Source organism: Pangasianodon hypophthalmus, chromosome 2 (assembly GCF_027358585.1).
Source record: "Pangasianodon hypophthalmus isolate fPanHyp1 chromosome 2, fPanHyp1.pri, whole genome shotgun sequence".
In the NCBI taxonomy this organism is placed as follows: Eukaryota; Metazoa; Chordata; class Actinopteri; order Siluriformes; family Pangasiidae; genus Pangasianodon; species Pangasianodon hypophthalmus.
Window position 1 is genome coordinate 20385785 of NC_069711.1, and position 17178 is coordinate 20402962.

Below are 17178 nucleotides of genomic sequence, written 5' to 3' on the forward strand. Positions count from 1 at the left end.
CTACCTCCTGCACCACTGTGCCGTCCAGCCTTGCAGTGTTAACAAACCATACAGTAATAACCCTTATTAATAACCCATCACAGCTAAATTTACAATAGCATTTACATGATTACCTCATTAAAAACCTAATTCAGTTATTCATCCACTGTACAAGGCTTTGTTGAGCTGGATTCAGAGTGTTACAAAGTGGAAAACACTAATCTCTACAGAGCTGAGCTTGAGGCCCATCAGGACTTTGAGTCTGACGTCACTACGAAAAACTCAAGGCAGGAAAACTACATATCCCAGAATCCTCCGTGGATGCGGAAGTTGCTGGTGCCGACCTTGGGAAAACTACAGTGGTAAAGCATGGCGAATAAAGAGCCCAACGTGAGTAGCTTAGACTTTAAATTCCTCTTTTATCGACCAGTTATGTTTTTTGGCGTTGAGTTAAGGACATGTTCAGAAAGGCTGTGTTTATTTATTAACGTAAAGCGAATATTAGGCTTTAAACTGTAATGGAACCTGTTTTTGGATATGATCGCTACACTAGCAATAGTGCACTAGCATACACTGCTGTTAATTACTTACTTAATTACTTACTTAAAATAGTGTGTACTGAGGTATTTAAAAACTGAATTGGAAATTCTTATTAATTTATTACAGTCATTCCTTATGTGTCGAGCTCGAGCAGCTCTGTAGTACATTATAGCACACACACACACACACACACACACACACACACACTCATATATATGTATATGTATGTATATGTGCGTATGTATGTGTGTGTATATGTATATATATACACACATACACGTGTGTATATATATATATATATATATATATATATATATATATATATATATATATATATATATATATAATGTATGTATATAAGGGGACAGAGTGCAGCCACAGATTCCCTACCCTTGTCCTTCCCACCTTCCTGTACATTTGAACATTTCAGTTCATTAACAGCCCTTACTGAATTGTAAACACTATAATTTGTGGGACAGGGATTGGGAACCTGGGGCTTCAACATGACCAAGGATCTGCTAACAACCAGAACATTACCATGAACTAGTTAATATCTCATTATACAGGAGTAAAGTTATGCTTTTTTTCTTTAGCATAACTCTTGTCAGAAGAATAAACCCTAATCATACATCCTGGCAAGTCTACACAAACCAACCACGTGATTGTCTTCTTGTAAGTTAGCTTGTTGTGTTTTTAAAACATTGTACACCAGGGCTAGGCAGTCTCCTCCGCTGCAGGTTTTCACTCCAAATAAGCATATCCTGTCTGTCTATCCTATCTGATAGTTTTTCAGAAGAAAAAACAAATCCCTTTGCGCACTAGTTCTCAAACTTTTCCCAGTAGGGGATCCTTTTAACTTTTAACCCCCATCAGTAACCCTCATCAGTACAGATTTATTTTACAAACAAACTACTCAGAAATTACACACAATAATTATATGTGTACAATAATATTTCTGATACTTATTAGAGCCAGAGAGATTTTTTTTCTCTGGAATCTCTGGAATTTACACCCACTTGACTTTATTTATAGCTTTAATAATGGTGGGTTGTGGATTCCACCACTTTACCATAATAAGAGAAAATCAGCAACCACCGGCTATGCTTCACAGACCCCACTTTGAGAACTACAGCTTTTGCAGATAAGATTGCCTTCCCCAGTTTTCGACAAAAACACTGGCAAAAGGCTGCTTATGTGACTCTCCCCTTTCAGTTTGAAAGGTCTTACTCATTCCAGCTGGTTTTGTAGCCTCTAAATCTGGAAGCCCAGCAGTTTTCCCATACATTCAGTGTCCTTGAGCAAAGATAGTCTGCATGGATCATGGAGATTAACAGTTATTCCTTTTTTCGTATGCAATAGTTTCTTCAGCATTTGAGGGATTTTGCTGGACGTATGTCCTCTGGCCCTCGCGGTGCAGGGATTGGAGTGAAGTTACTAATCGGCGCTGGTGCACTTGCCTATGGAGTCAAAGAGGCCACATATACAGGTACTGTCCATGTCTGTGAGCTGTCTCATTATTTGTACACTATATGGCCAAAACTTTGTGGACACTTGACCATCACACCCATACATGAGCCTTCCCCAAACTGTTGGAAGTCTTTGCATGTTGTAGCATTACAATTTCCCTTCACTGGAACTAAGGGACCTAGCCCAAACAGATTACAGCATGACAGTGCCCCTATGTACAAAGAAAGGGCCATCACGAAAACATGGTTTGCCAATGTTGGAGTGAAAGAACTCAAGTGGCCCATTGAACACTGTTGGGATGAACTGGAACACTGATTACACCCCAGACCTCCTCATCCAACATCAGCACCTGACCTCACTAATGTTCTTGTGGCTGAATGGGCACAAATCCCCACAACCACGCTTCAACATCTAGTGGAAATCCTTTCCATAAGAGTATCATAATAACTGCTAAGGGGGACTAAATCTATAATGGGATCTTCAAAAAGCACATATGGCTGTGACAGTCAGGTGTACACATGCTTTTGGCCGTATAGTGTATCTTCTAGATCCTTTCACTGTTTTGAGTTGTAATAACCAAACATACAGCAAAGAAATACAAAGAAAGCCTTGACCTTTTCTGCTATGATCCAATACTTATAAAAATACTCTCTCTTTTTTTTTGGCAGAGTTTCATCATAGGTTAACTTATAATCTTTATGTGTAGAGAGGTGAACATGTCAGTGAAAAACTAACTGAACGATGTATAGTATATAGAGTCATTAACGCTAAGGCATGTTTGTCCTGTAGTGGAAGGCGGTCAGCGAGCGATCATCTTCAACAGAATTGGTGGAATCCAGATGGACACTGTCCTGTCTGAGGGGCTACACTTCAGGTAGTGGCTATACAAATTACAGTTTAATTCATTTTAATACTCTTGTTGATGTATATTTATCTACCTTCAATACTCAAATCTCATTTTTTTTCCCTTCTTATAGGATACCGTGGTTTCAGTACCCTATTATATATGATATCAGAGCAACACCACGGAAGATTTCCTCTTTGACTGGAAGTAAAGGTATATGTTATTCCAACAATGTCATTTATTAGCCCTATTCTGATATAGCCAAGCGATCATCCCATACCTGTGTTCTAATTAAAGGAATACACCAGTGTTTTTCAACCTAGGCTTTATATAGAGCATCTGTAGTTCATAAGCAATTACCTTGGATGTGAACTTCGATGAATTCATTATACAGATTTAATTTATTTTAATACCTTTCGCTGAAAGAGAAACTTTTCAGTGAAAGAGTTCTGAAAAATATTTGTTTTGCATAAAAGAATATTGACTCAATTAACATACTTCCATTGTTAGTGGGTTTTCAGTTTTTTGCTCAGTACAGGGCAAAATGCGGCATTTTTTTATCTGTGATAAGTATATATAGATTACGATTGTAGGCTGAGAAAATTGTGTATTCCTTTGAAGATCTCTGACATTTTTTGTGTCTCTTGATATTCATATTAGTCAGCTGCTTTCTTAAAAAAAAAAAACTCATCTTGGCTACATCATTAAAAATACTAATTAAAGGTCAGTGTGCACAGATACAGTGTGGGGAAATAAGTATTCAGACACTTTTGTTGTTGTTATTTACAGCATATATATATATATATATATATATATATATATATATATATATATATATATATATATATATATATATATATATATATATATAATGTGTGTGTGTGTATGTCTGAATACTTTTACCCCTATCAGTTTAATTTTTTAGCATATCTTTGTTTATGCTTATGAATATGTACTTTGTACTAAGTACAAAGTCAAAAGACATTATGCATGTAAATGTGGATATATGCACTAGAAGTATATTAAATAACGAAAACAAAAGCGTTCGAATACTTATTTTCGGATACTTATTTTCGGATACTTATAATATATTATTATATCCACTTTATAACATTTTAGAACATATTTGTGCTGATTGTGTGCTGATTTTGTGTGTTTTTGTGCTGATTTTTGTGCTGATTGTTTTTTGTGTGTGACCAGACCTTCAGATGGTGAACATTGCGCTGCGTGTGTTGTCACGGCCCATGGCCTCCAACCTTCCCCACATCTACCAGCATCTGGGGAAGGACTATGATGAGCGTGTCCTTCCTTCCATAGTCAATGAAGTCCTAAAGAGCGTTGTAGCCAAATTCAATGCCTCACAGCTCATAACGCAAAGAGCTCAGGTAAGGCGATGTTATACACACACACACACACACACACACACACACTCACACTCACACTGCTAATTTCCAGCATTCCACTGGCTGACCTAAACTGCTGTATGATCTTCTGGATTATAAGATGGGGCTTGATCAGACTGATCATATGATCTAAAAATCATAGATGCTTTAGGTCACATATGACTAGATGTTTCGTTACCTTTGGTAAGCAGTTTCCTACTTGAGTGTTTGCTGAGATGACAAAAGGTTTTATGGGAGATGCTTCACAGGGGTGGTCAGGTGGGCACCCCCTTCTCAGATGTGTCTTGATTTAAGGCCATTCAGGGGTTATAGCTAATACTACACAAAAATGTCAGCCTAATGCAGACAGAACCATACAGGCTTTCCCAGTGACTGAGGCTGTGTTAGAAGCCTTTTAAAATGTAGTTGCTTTGGTTTACATCACCTACATTGTTTTTAGTGAGAATGTCAGAGGGAAAATTATAGTAAACCAAGAATGATGCAATCTCACAGGCTGATTAAATGTTCATTGTAATGTCAGCTAGAGCCAGTATAGGGCTTCATTTTCACATATAAGCCACAATATAATATTTGTAGTTTTCTGTAAATAAATTCATGGTACAGTAATGTGATTGCATTGATGTGTCTAATGCAAAGGAAGTCTGCTAGAAACTCACTGGTGGAGTGTTAATTTAAAGCTGTTCAGATGTGAGGTTCAGATGTGAATCATAGATGTGTCATTTTATTACAGATGCCACCCTGAGACACTAAACACAGAGAATAGGGCCAAACTGAAATTTTTAGTAAGTGTAGTCACATGTAAATGTATGAGTTAGTAATGATAAGAAAAAACAAGATATGTGAGATGTTCACTGTGAAATTGCTTTCACTCTCAGCTGTTTACTTCATTCTCTGTTTACTTCAGCCGTTAATTTCAGATAGAGGTTTCTGACTCTACCTGAACTCTCTGATCTCTCTGCGAACAGGTTTCATTGCTGATCCGTCGGGAGCTGTTTGAACGTGCTAAAGACTTCAACATCATCCTCGATGACGTCGCCATCACAGAGCTAAGCTTCAGCAGAGAGTACACAGCAGCTGTAGAGGCCAAACAAGTTGGTGTGTAACACACTGATAACACTGATGGATAACAGCAGCTTTTTATTAGCACATTTTAGTGAGATATGCAGTATAAAGACCTGTGTCTTGAAGATTAAGGTGGTCTTGTTGTCCTCTAGCCCAGCAGGAGGCACAGAGAGCTCAGTTCTTTGTGGAAAAAGCTAAGCAGGATCAGAAGCAAAAGATCATCCAAGCTGAAGGAGAGGCCCAAGCAGCCAAAATGGTGGGAATGATTTCCTCTACGCAAATATAATATAATCTTAATATAATATAATCTTATTTAGTAGAGTTATATGTATATGGTAAATTATAGTATATGTTGATAGTATATGTTGATAATACCTCCCCCCACCCCCCCAAAAGTTAGGAGAGGCGGTCACAAAGAATCCTGGTTATCTAAAACTCAGGAGAATCCGAGCAGCACAGAACATCGCTAAAACGGTACGTCAATCCCCAATTATTTATTTAGACTCTTTTCCATCCTGGTGCTGTGCAAAGTTTAATGTTTATTTACTATTAAGCATTTTTGGGACATATTTCTGTCCATATTTTTTGTATGTTTGAGTAAACTTTAGCTAGTACTGGATGATACAGTGCTTTACAGATTGCAGTTTGAAACAGTGCATGTTCACATGCTTGTCTGAAATCTTTTCCCCTTGTGTTTCAGATTTCAACTTCCCAGAACAGAGTATATCTGAATGCAAACAGTCTAGTCCTGAACCTCCAGGATGAGTCATTTAATAAGTATGTCTTTGGTCCACTTCATATTATTTAATCATATTTCATATTTTCTTTTACCAAGTTTTAGCAGAATAAATTATTGCAGATGTGTAATCCAGAGGTATCTCAGCATCTGCGGTTCAGCTGTTGAGCTGGTCAGAAAAGGCAATTCAGATAGCAGTTATGTTTGCTTCATGCTTCGTGCCAACTTTATCTAGGTGAACTTTGACCGCAAACCTTGATCTTTTGAAAACAAGAAGGCAGGACTGTTGTCTCTTTAGTCAGTAAAAAAAAAAAACTAATGGAGAAGCCGCTAATTAAGTAAGTCGTGGTCATGTTGAACTTGCCATGCAGTTTTTTTTTTTGTTTGTTTGTTTGTTTTTTTACTGTGCTGATGCACTTTACTCGAAAACATTCTTTCTAAAATCACACCCACCAGATGCATGCTTATTATTTCTGCAAATTGCTGTTAAATATGAGTTCAGCCACTACATGTTTTATACTTTATCCGTTGAGTATGGAGCTGTTTCATCCACTGACGTATGATAAGAGTGTTTGTGGTAAAATTCAGCTCTCTAGTGACAAATACCCTTTACCCCATTAAACAGTATGCTTTATAATGCAAACAGTGTTGATGAGTACCCAAGGCAGAAATGTCATTTACATTTACAGCATTTGGCAAATGCCCTTATCCAGAGCGACTTACATTTATCTCATTTATACAACTGAGCAGTTGAGGGTTAAGGGCCTTGCTCAAGGGCCCAACAGTGGCAGCTTGGCAGTGCTAGGGATTGAACTCATGACCTTCTGATCAGTAGGCCAGATCAGTAAAAAGGCATACTTGTATTTGCATCATTTTATTCCAGTAAGGCTTATGAACAGCAATATTGAAATATTATTCTGAAGGTGATCTTAATATTTCTGTTTTGTTTTGCAGATTGTCACTGAATAAAAAGAAGTAAGCCACCCAGAGAGCACTTTCATTCTGTGTGTATGAGGTTGTGTGTGCAGTGACCTCTACATCACTGCAGGGATCACATTCTTCAGATCCCACTTTCTGTGTTTCAGAGGACTTAATCCAGTAATCACTTTGAATTCATTATGCACATTTGTCAGTACAGATTCAACATGATTTATTTAATGAATTACGCTCATGGTTATTTTGGGTCATTTTCAGCTTTATATTGCAGGTCTATGCAACACAAAGATCTGTTATGAAATCAAATGTATCATAGTAATACTGATAAGATCAAAATCCACCAATTTTCTGAAAAATGCCCAATGTCTTTGCTATATCCCTGTGCGACTTAGTCATGAAAGGACAGCAAAATAAAACCTTTTTGTGTTCAAAATGTCATTCGGAATGTGTGCTTTTGTAAGTCATTATCCAAAGATAAAATGGTCAGTCCATCAGAAAGATGTGAAATGTCAGTGTGGAAAATTTGACAGACCCATCGCAGTTCTGGATTTATGTAGCAGAAATGTGCCTGTGACTATGCTTGGATGAAAAGGGCAATGCCTTTCAAAAGCTGTAAAACAGTACCTCATTATTTATCATTTTCTTCCACCAGTGGGTTTGTGGGTAGTGGCAGCTCAGCAGTTAAGGCTCTAATGACCATAAGGTTATGAGTTTAAATCCTAGCGGCCAGTGTGGGTCAACTGTTCTGCTATATGCATGAATTGTACACTGCCTCACTTGTACGTTGCTGAAGATGAAAGTCGTCATAACATTACATCCCACTCAGCGTCACATTTGCATCATTCAAGTCAGGGTTATTTATTTATTTATTTATTTATGGACCAGAGGACCACCTGCTCTGTACAGATGGAACTGCATCGGTGCTCAACACACCTGATTCATCTCATCTGTCCTTGATTCCCTGTTGTCTATTTTAACATTTGTGTTCACGGGTAAAACTACTCAATTTGTGTCCACATCTGTATGTCTCATACTGACGTGTGTGTAATATTTTTAGGCATGAGGCAACATCTTATTTGTCTTTGCATCCCTGGCTCAGTCTATTTTAACATTACTTTTTATAACAGCCTGAGCTAAGTGGATGAAGACAGGAAAGTTGCTGACTGCCTGTTTAAGGGCTCATCAGCAGTCTCATTAATGTTCTTAACACAGATCTGTATTGTCTTAATATAATCAGATTATATTAAGCCTTTTGTGCACATAAGAAGTGGAAGTTGTGCACTGGGCCTTCTGGAGTGTTTCAGCAAGTGTATTTACAGATGATGTGTTTCTTTCAGGTGTTGGAAATGCATAATTGGATCTACAAAGAAACATTAAGTAAGTTAGAAATATTGTAATATAATAAGTGTGTTATTGGCTTCTTACAATTGTGGATGTGTAATGAATACCGACTAGAATATTTCCTGACCCTTATTTTTATAAGCAAATAATATCACATGGATAGTTTTTTTTTTTTTTTGTAAATATGATTTTCTATGCATCTTTCCAATAAGTATAGACTGAAGTGTCTTCATCTCCACCTCATGGTTAAACAGAGCACTAGGTGGCACCAAACACCAGTCTGTTAAGCAGCAGATGTCCTCCAGTCTGATTCACAAGTAGGTGGGATTGTGTATTTATGGATTGAGGTGAATGCAGGGCTGCACCCGAAGCCACACCACACGCTTCTGGCTCGAGCATGTAAAGCAGCGCGTGTGTTTGTTGCCTCATGTTTCTAAGGCATGCATTCATCTCTGTTGTCCCCCATACAATGTGTGCCTGATGAAAAGGCCCATTGAGAGTGAGGGGGTGGGGCCACATGCTTATTCATGAAGCCTTGTTGCTCAGGAGCCCCTGCTCCCTAGAGCCCATGCAGGCGTCCCACATCCACTGTAGCCTTGTGCATGACTTGTGCACATGGATAAAACAGAATAGCACTTCTTGTTTATGTTGTCTTGTACTCCTTAAACATTCAGTTCAGGATTGATTATTATTCAAGATTATTCACTGTCCTGAATTAATTACAATGTTCCGGAGTGTGTGATGTGGCCGAGGCGTTCACCTGATTGTACCAAATGACAGATTAAGGTGGTCATTGATTAAAATAAGGTGCTAGGGTCCTTTCTATCGCCTCTCACACAAGCTCATTGCTTCAGCTGGTGTGTGTCCTTAGCAACGCTGCTGACCTCACGCAGCGACAGGCGCTCTGGGCCGGTTGCCATGGTGACTTGTCGTGATATCAGAACTGAGCTCTGGTTGCCGTGGTAACTATACCTCCTGGCTCAGCAGCTATTCCTGCAGAGCCTACAGGCAGAAATACTACAATGTCAGGTTTTTTTGTGCATGTGTGTTTATATCTTGGTGGGGATAAAATGTCCCCTCAGTGATAGGAATATCTGACAGTTTTGACCTTTTAAAGTGAGGAAAACCACTTTATTTAATTCACTAAAAGAGACAGAAGGTTTCCTTTTGGCTACTAATGTTAAGGTTAGGGTGAGATTTGTCAATGGAAGGTCCTCACAAGGATAGTATGACAAATGTTATAAATGTGTGTGTGTCCCCTTTGTCAGAATCCCTTCACTGCTTTTGTGTTTGTTCATTTCCCTTTGTGTGTTTTACATCATCTTGTAGTGATCCATTAGCTCCATTATGGGTGCCATTATTTGTGAACATCTTTACTGTAAATGTAACGTTCACCTTTCAGTTATTAATTCAGCCTTGACACTTATTAGCTCTGTTAAATCTTAGTTACAAATGGCTAGCAAGGTCTAATGTGTTCATTCATTTTAATGCCATTTTAATCCCTCCTGTGCCTTTTTTATTTACTTCCTTTAAATAGTATCACAGACGGGTCTGACATCAGCTGTGCTGTGTATGAGAGAGACAGAGAAGGTGTAAATGCAAGTAAACCTCATTGAGCGGCAGAGCGTGTTATTGAGCCTCTTAATGCTTTTCTCATGTCTAAAGAGCTTTTCAAGGGCAGTGAACAGTGTGTTAAATCTAAAGATGGCGCTCAAGGTTAACTAATACACAATGGCCATAGTGCATATATGCAAAGGATATAATAGTCTCATTTTCCTACTGAGTAAATATCATAGACATGTAAATGACTGTCTACACCACACTAGGTGTCCTTTAAATGATTGTTCATGTTTTAAAAAAGGTAGCTTGGTGACAAGAAGCTGGGAAAATTATTTAACACTGTGTGTGTGTGTGAGAGAGAGAGAGAGAGAGAGAGAGAGAATGAGAGCCAGTTTCACATCTCAGTGACAAGCCAAGATCACGTGTACAGTCTGTGTGCCTGCATGGTTTCTGTGGCTCATTAAAGGTGTGTGTGTGTGTGTGTGTGTGTGTGTGTGTGTGTGTGTGTGTGGTGGGCCCCACATGACAGAGGTGTGGGACACAGTGCAGACCCTCCCCCTCTCCGACACTGTGATAAAAGAGTCCGGTGTATCTACTTTCTCTGGCCCCTTTCATCCTTTTCTTCCTCCCTCCCTTGTCCTCTCTGTGCTGTCTTCCTTTCTTCTTCCGTCTCTCATTTTTTTTTCTCTTTTCCGTCATTCTTTGCTCCATGTGTCTTCTGCATTGATGCTGGAGATTGATGTTTAAGTGACTCTGGTTGCAGTTATCAGCCCATCAACACTCAGCCTGGTCTTTTAAACACGGATTTTCATCTCTTTGAGAGAATCTGTCAATATTGAAGCTTTTTTAGTATTATGGACAGAAGACTATGCATATGCATTAAGCCAAACATAAATACATTATTCGGAATGAACTGTTAATGTTCTAAACTGGAACAAATACAGATACGAATAGGAAGTGCACTATTTTTTTAATTTCAGGTGAGTGGTCATACATGAAGCTCATGTTAAAAAGACCAAGTTCATTAACATGGACGTTGTATTTACAGCGTTGCATTTACACAGCATTTATTTTTATCCTGCCTGATCAAGGTCATAGTGGTTGAAATTAGACTACTAGTTTGTTTATAATTTTCAAAACATGAGGGTGAGTCAAATGAAAACTTTAAAAGTTTTTGGCCCTCTTTAAAAGTAAATTAGAGAAACAGTACATTAAACTTGTAGTTGCAAAAGTAAAAATGTACTAATGTTGTCAATAACCACTTCTATTGATATTTTAAACCTGATACTTTTGTGACACGTATTTGCAAAAAACAATGCAAAAAAAAAAAAAAAATCTCATTTGACTCACCCTCGTAGAACCAACTTAAATTGTGGGCAGGTACAAAAAAAAATAATAACTGTGCAAGCAGGATTTGAAAAAAAAAAAAAAAGGCGGTCCAATGCACATGTGTGTGAAAGAAAGACAATGAATTTCTGGGTTAGACCATGCATAGTTCTGGTTTATATCTGAATACAAATACAGATATGAATATTAGGAGCACTAAACCGATACGGATAGTCGATTTGCGTTGTGCATGTGAGTTGAAATGGCAGCTCTGAGTACTGAGTAGTGTCGGCCATCTTAAACATAAACATAATTAACCTGCTCTCCATGCTCATTATCTGAGCAGGCAGTTGTGTCCCAGGTTGGAGCACATCACTTGAGCACATTTGATTCACATTCATGCCCATCTACTTAATATTGCTAATGTTTTTTTTTTTAGAGCACTGGATTAATTTATCAGTTTTCCTACATTACAGCTAATGCTCCTCGTGTCTTGGCTTCACCTCAATGCAGACGTGATGATAAAAATAAAAAAAAAAGTCTCCAGCATGTGCAGACAGATTTTGGACGTTAGAACATTTCTGGCATCTTCGTTTCTGTTGAGATGGTAAAAAGTGAATGAAAGCGAGAGATTGATTTGCTTTCTCTGTTGCATGATTCAAAAAAAAATCCCTTTATTGATTTAATTGCCTTTTGTGGTGGTGTTTTTTCTGTCACTAATTTACATGCACCTTATGGAAATCAGCCATTTATCAACACTGAACTTGAGTAAGTTAAATTAAACCATGAACAAAATGACAAAAGAAAAGATGAACCAAAAAATAGGTAAGGAATAAAACACGAAATGATGTGCTGTTTTAGGAAGATGATAAACAATGGGGTTCTTATACAACAGCAATTTCCCAACATTATTTTATTAACTAAAGAATGACACACAATTTTGATCAGTGTATAGTTACATTTAATCATGTGGAACATCCAGGACACAAGTTACGTCCTGTTGTCACATGATATAGAGACTATAAACTGTCATTCCCTCACTTTCTCTACAAGCGTAATAAGACAGTTTGTCATGTAACAGAAAAAACGGAAAGCACAAAGGCACAGTGGTTAGTTATAAAAGAATGTTAGTGTGTTACATGACAAAACATAGTTACATAACTTTTGAACCAGAAAAAATGTGATATTGTTTGTCATGATCGGCTGAAATAATTATGATTAGGTGAATATGGAATGATTGTGACATGACTAAACAGGTACAATTGCATTCTAGATAAGAGACTGCTAATAAAAAGTGGTAAAATGTTTCTTAACTGTTTGTTTACATGAGAAAATATGCATTGATTTGCTTATTTTAAGCAACTTCAACAAAATGACCAAACAGATATATTTGAAAGTGTGTCACTGACTTATCTTAGATCAAGGAACCTGAATGGTTTGCAGATATGAGCAGAGATGAGTAAATCGTACCATTACACAGTGGCAGTAGGTCTCCACTGTCTGAGTCTAGGAGAGCTTCCTGTTTTCATGTACACTGCTTTCCTGTGGCGAGGACAAGGAAACAGGCCTGTGACCAATCATAGCAAACACACAGGCTGTGGTCAGCTCTGAGGCTCCACACTGCAGAAGACTCACACGTTTATATATACAGTACTGTATATTCAGGGCTGGACAGAGTACTGAGAAATTATACTTAAGTGAAAATATAGATAATGTGTCAGAATCTTACTCAGTTAAAAGTGGAAGTAAAAATGTTGCTGCTTTTAAAAGGACACGTATTAAAAACTGTAAAAACAATTGTAATGGACTTAAGTGACAAAAATACACAACATTTCCGGAGAGACATGATATTTTGGACAAGAGTGCTTTCAGAGATGAGGAAGTCCTTCTGAAGTTGAGTGAGGTTGGCGTTTAGTAGATTTTTACATTAGCACATCCACATCCACAAGGCCTTAAAGGAGCTGTTTATAATTAATACTGTCCTCTGCTGACTGTGAGGTGAATTGCAGTTACAGTGAAATTATTGACAAGGCTTGTCATTTCCCACCATCTGACCCCACACTCTGCAGAGACTCTGTCTTTTGAGTTGTCTTTTAAAGCAGAGCTAATGTTTTTTGTGATTAATACAGAAACACTTTTAAATTTTCATCCCCTGAGAAAACAGCATGTTTTGTATATTAACCGCGCATTTATGTTTCCTCACTTTAATGTTTTCAGAGCATGAAAACTGTCATAGAAATGCCATTAATACTGACATTGAAGTGTCACACCACTGGAAATGGGAAATCCTTTATTCTCCTGGTATGTGCTTGACAAAGTGATCTTTAATGTACAGGTGATTGCATTTCTTGCAAGAGTTCCAACTCCTGCACTCATGACTCATGAGTGATAGGTGAGAAAAATCAATCTTTTTAATTTTTAATACTGTTTTTTATTTGGTTATAAATAATAGAGAGACAAAAGAACTCCGCTAAAGGTCAGAGTAAATAAATCGAAAGCATTTTTACACTTGTTTTGACGTTGTGCCACAGTATCACGGTCCTATAAAAACCTCTCTCACCTGTCCTGCTCTTAAAATGCTGTCCATCATCTTGTGTTTTGAAGAGGATCTTGCATTGTAACCTCAGACTACATTACAAATTGGTCATGAACAATGTGCGTCCTCAAGTATGAGATACATCAGCAGTGACCTTTATGATAATAAACTGTTTACTGTATCTCCACACCACAGAGCTGTCCTCTGACTGTAAAATGATGACATAATCAGCGCGAACGGCTGGACTGTAATGTCGACATGGCTGCCAGGTTCGAACATTCACGCAGGAAATGTTTCAGTTCGGGTTGAGTAGCGCTTGTTCTCCCCAGAGATTCATGCTGAAACAATGATAAATTGAGTTGTCTGTAGGAGGTGCCTTCTAAAACTAGCTTTCTTTTTAAAAAACTTTCGTCTAAAACTGAGAATTTACGTTAAATTATGTGTCTGAATGATATTTGCAGACATTGGAGAATATGACACAGGACAGCTCTCTCTCTCTCTCTTTCTCTGTGTTTGTGTGTCTGGTTTTTTTTATAGGGGGAGCGGGGGGGACCGATGTTTGTGTGTTGTCACCTCTCCAATGCAAAACCTAATCTCAACTTTTTTTCCTTTTGCCGAGGAAAGGCCAAGAGGGTCATCACCAGTTATTATCTTTCTTCCATGTGCATGTTTCTGAGCACTTGTTTTGCAGTAAGTGCGTATGCATGTTGATTACTCATGAGGAGCTGGTAGTGGGTTGAAGTGGGCCAGAGGGTTCAGCTGTTCCTGAAACTCTCACCCTACTAATGGAAACTGGCCTTCACAAATGGCAGCAACACATATGACTTTGAATCTGATAAATACCCAACTACTGATGTTTGTAATAAAATAAAATATTACTATTATCATGTCTCTGGTGGTCATGTGCCTTCAGAATGTTTATTGAAAGCAATTCTCACATTAGTTCTCAAACTAAATGATAAATAAGAACAAGATTCAGTAACTGATGTTCTCGCATTACTCTTTATAATACATTCTAATGCCATGTCTGTTTATGAGCAGATAGCCGCTCTCTTTATTTAAAGGAATACTCCCAACGTCTAATGGAATTTAGTATAAAGGTACAGTTAAACAATGTTCCCAACATCTCTATGTTTGACTACCACAAACAATAATTCCCACTCATTCCATTCTACTGAGAAAAGATAAAAGAAAAACTTTTTGATGCTTTGACTTCTGTATAAGTGAGTTTTTTTATTCATTTAAAATTTTTTGTAAAGTAAGTCTAAGGCCAGTTGTTTTTCTGTTAAAAACATTTAATAATTCTGTAACAGTGTCAGGATGAGTCAGACATGGAAAATCTTTGCAAAGCTCTTCTTAAATAATTTTATCACACTTTCCAAACTGGAGTGATTCAGTAGTGATTGAGTATGTTCACGCTTGGATTTTTTATGGAAAAAAAGTGCCTCATGCAATGCGCACACTGTAACAATAACAACCCTCTTATCACTCCTAGATAGTATTGGCTAACTAACTAGCCAAGCTTGTCACAAATTTCTTCCTCTAAAAAGGTAGTCCCAGCTCCCAGGATTATTTTTTCAAATTTATGGCTTAATTTACTACTACTAATTTTAATGAAAATGTTCTAAAAAAATATGGTTTGCATAAATGCTTACTGCCCCAACAATTGCCTGTGGACTTCCATTATAAGTAATTTCAAGTAAATGCCTTTTCAATTCTTTATTCAGTGCAGGGAAAGATGACAAAATGTCTGTGGTGATCACACATGCACCAGAGATGCAGTTGGAAGAAACACCTGAGTATTGCTTTAATAATTGCTGCCTTTCTTGTTGTGTGCTCAACTGCTTTTGGCCTTCTGTCCATACACATTTATTATTCTTAGCCACCCAACAACCCTCCTCCTCATGGACTGGACTTTTCTTTTTGTGTGGATTCAGATTGCAGAAGGCTAGAAACTGAATCGTGCACAGTACAACTAAATATAAATTTGTATTCACTGTGTGCAAATGCATTCCTTTTTCCTTCACTTCTCCCCTCCTCCACTGTCTCTTATCTCCACTGCACTATATATTATCCATGCTTTTGTCTTATGTTTCTCCTTGCATTATCATTACTGGTTCTTGCTAATCTAAGTTTGAGGCCATGAGAAAGCTGCGATTGCAGAAGTGCCGAATACACTGTGCACTCTCAGTAATGACTGAAAGTGTCTTTTTCCCTGAATAAGAAAAAGCAAACTGCAGTGTGAGGTTAAAGCAGAGTGGAAACCAGTTTGCTCTCATGTCTCGCTACTGAGTCATTATTCAAATACAGAGCTCTACATCCTGACTTAAGTGGAATATTCATAATCCTGTCCGTGGTCAGGTGTGTAGAAAGTGTTTTGAAAGAGGGCGTTCCTTTACTGGTATGTTTTGCTTACTTATAAAGCTCTACATTGTTGGGTTTTTCTAAGGTTGGAAAAGTGAAGGTGCAGTCAAAACTTCTTGCTTTTGGAGTGTTAATGGGGGAGAGTAAGTGTTAAACATGAAGCTGACTCAGTAACAGTACATCTGAAGTGATATCATGGTTACATAATTTTAATTAAATTCAAAAATATAGTAAATATTTAAAATTAAGAGCATTTTTTTGACAAAACAACACTGTCTTAGTCTTTTAGAGGGCTGTTTTGCTGGCCTGCATTTAGTTGGAGAGCAAAATGATAGCTCTATTGCTTCTGGCCATATGCGTAAAACGAAGGTGTGGGAAAACTACTTTGTGATGATGAACTGCAATTCACCTGAATAGCTTGAAGCTTTTTGTCTTAAGTACAGTGGTGGTTACAAAAACATTGTACTCTATTTCAGTGCTGTGTTTGGAGGCACTTCAGCCTTTCAAGTACTGTAGGTCACATGGCCATTCATTGTATCCATTTTAGTTTCTACATTTTGACAGCTACAGCCATTTAAAATCTGAATGCAGAATACACATTTCTAAAATCACAGAACATACTCTGTTTCTAAAATCACAGAATATACTCTCAGAAAAGCATACTGTTTGTCTATTTATATATTGGCCATAGTAGGTAGTCCTTTAAAGGCTGGTGGAAGATCACCCTTACAGGATTATGTGTGATTACTGCTAGCTGTGTTTAACTCCTCTCCAGCTGCTTTAATCGGCCCTAATCCTGATTTAATACTCAGTGTTTAAAAAAGGAGGACACAAACAACCAGTCATATACTTTAACTTAAAATTATGGTTTTTTGGCTCATAATAATGGCAGATGATGTTAAAATGGTTTGCTTGCATAGGCCAGACCTCACACGTTCGCACAGAAAGTACTAGTTGTGGCTTTTGAGAATCATCAGAACAGTTAAATGCCTCGTTACTGGAATTAGACTATAGTGATGGTAGAGCAGTGTGGCCCAGCCATAGAGACATACACAGTATAGCAGATGTTCAGCAAATGCTAATC

General features: G+C 37.8%; 1 protein-coding gene across 1 annotated transcript; it reads left to right on the forward strand.

Annotated features, from left to right (window-relative positions):
• The first annotated feature begins 242 nt into the window (after positions 1-242).
• phb2b (prohibitin 2b) lies at positions 243-7405 on the forward strand. The gene is made up of 10 exons (XM_026927440.3): positions 243-369; positions 1879-2005; positions 2776-2860; positions 2964-3043; positions 4031-4215; positions 5199-5328; positions 5448-5551; positions 5692-5769; positions 5996-6072; positions 6986-7405. Exons 1-10 carry the CDS (start codon positions 349-351, stop codon positions 7008-7010), a joined length of 912 nt encoding a protein of 303 aa, XP_026783241.1. The 5' UTR covers positions 243-348; the 3' UTR covers positions 7011-7405.
• The last annotated feature ends 9773 nt before the right edge of the window (positions 7406-17178 follow it).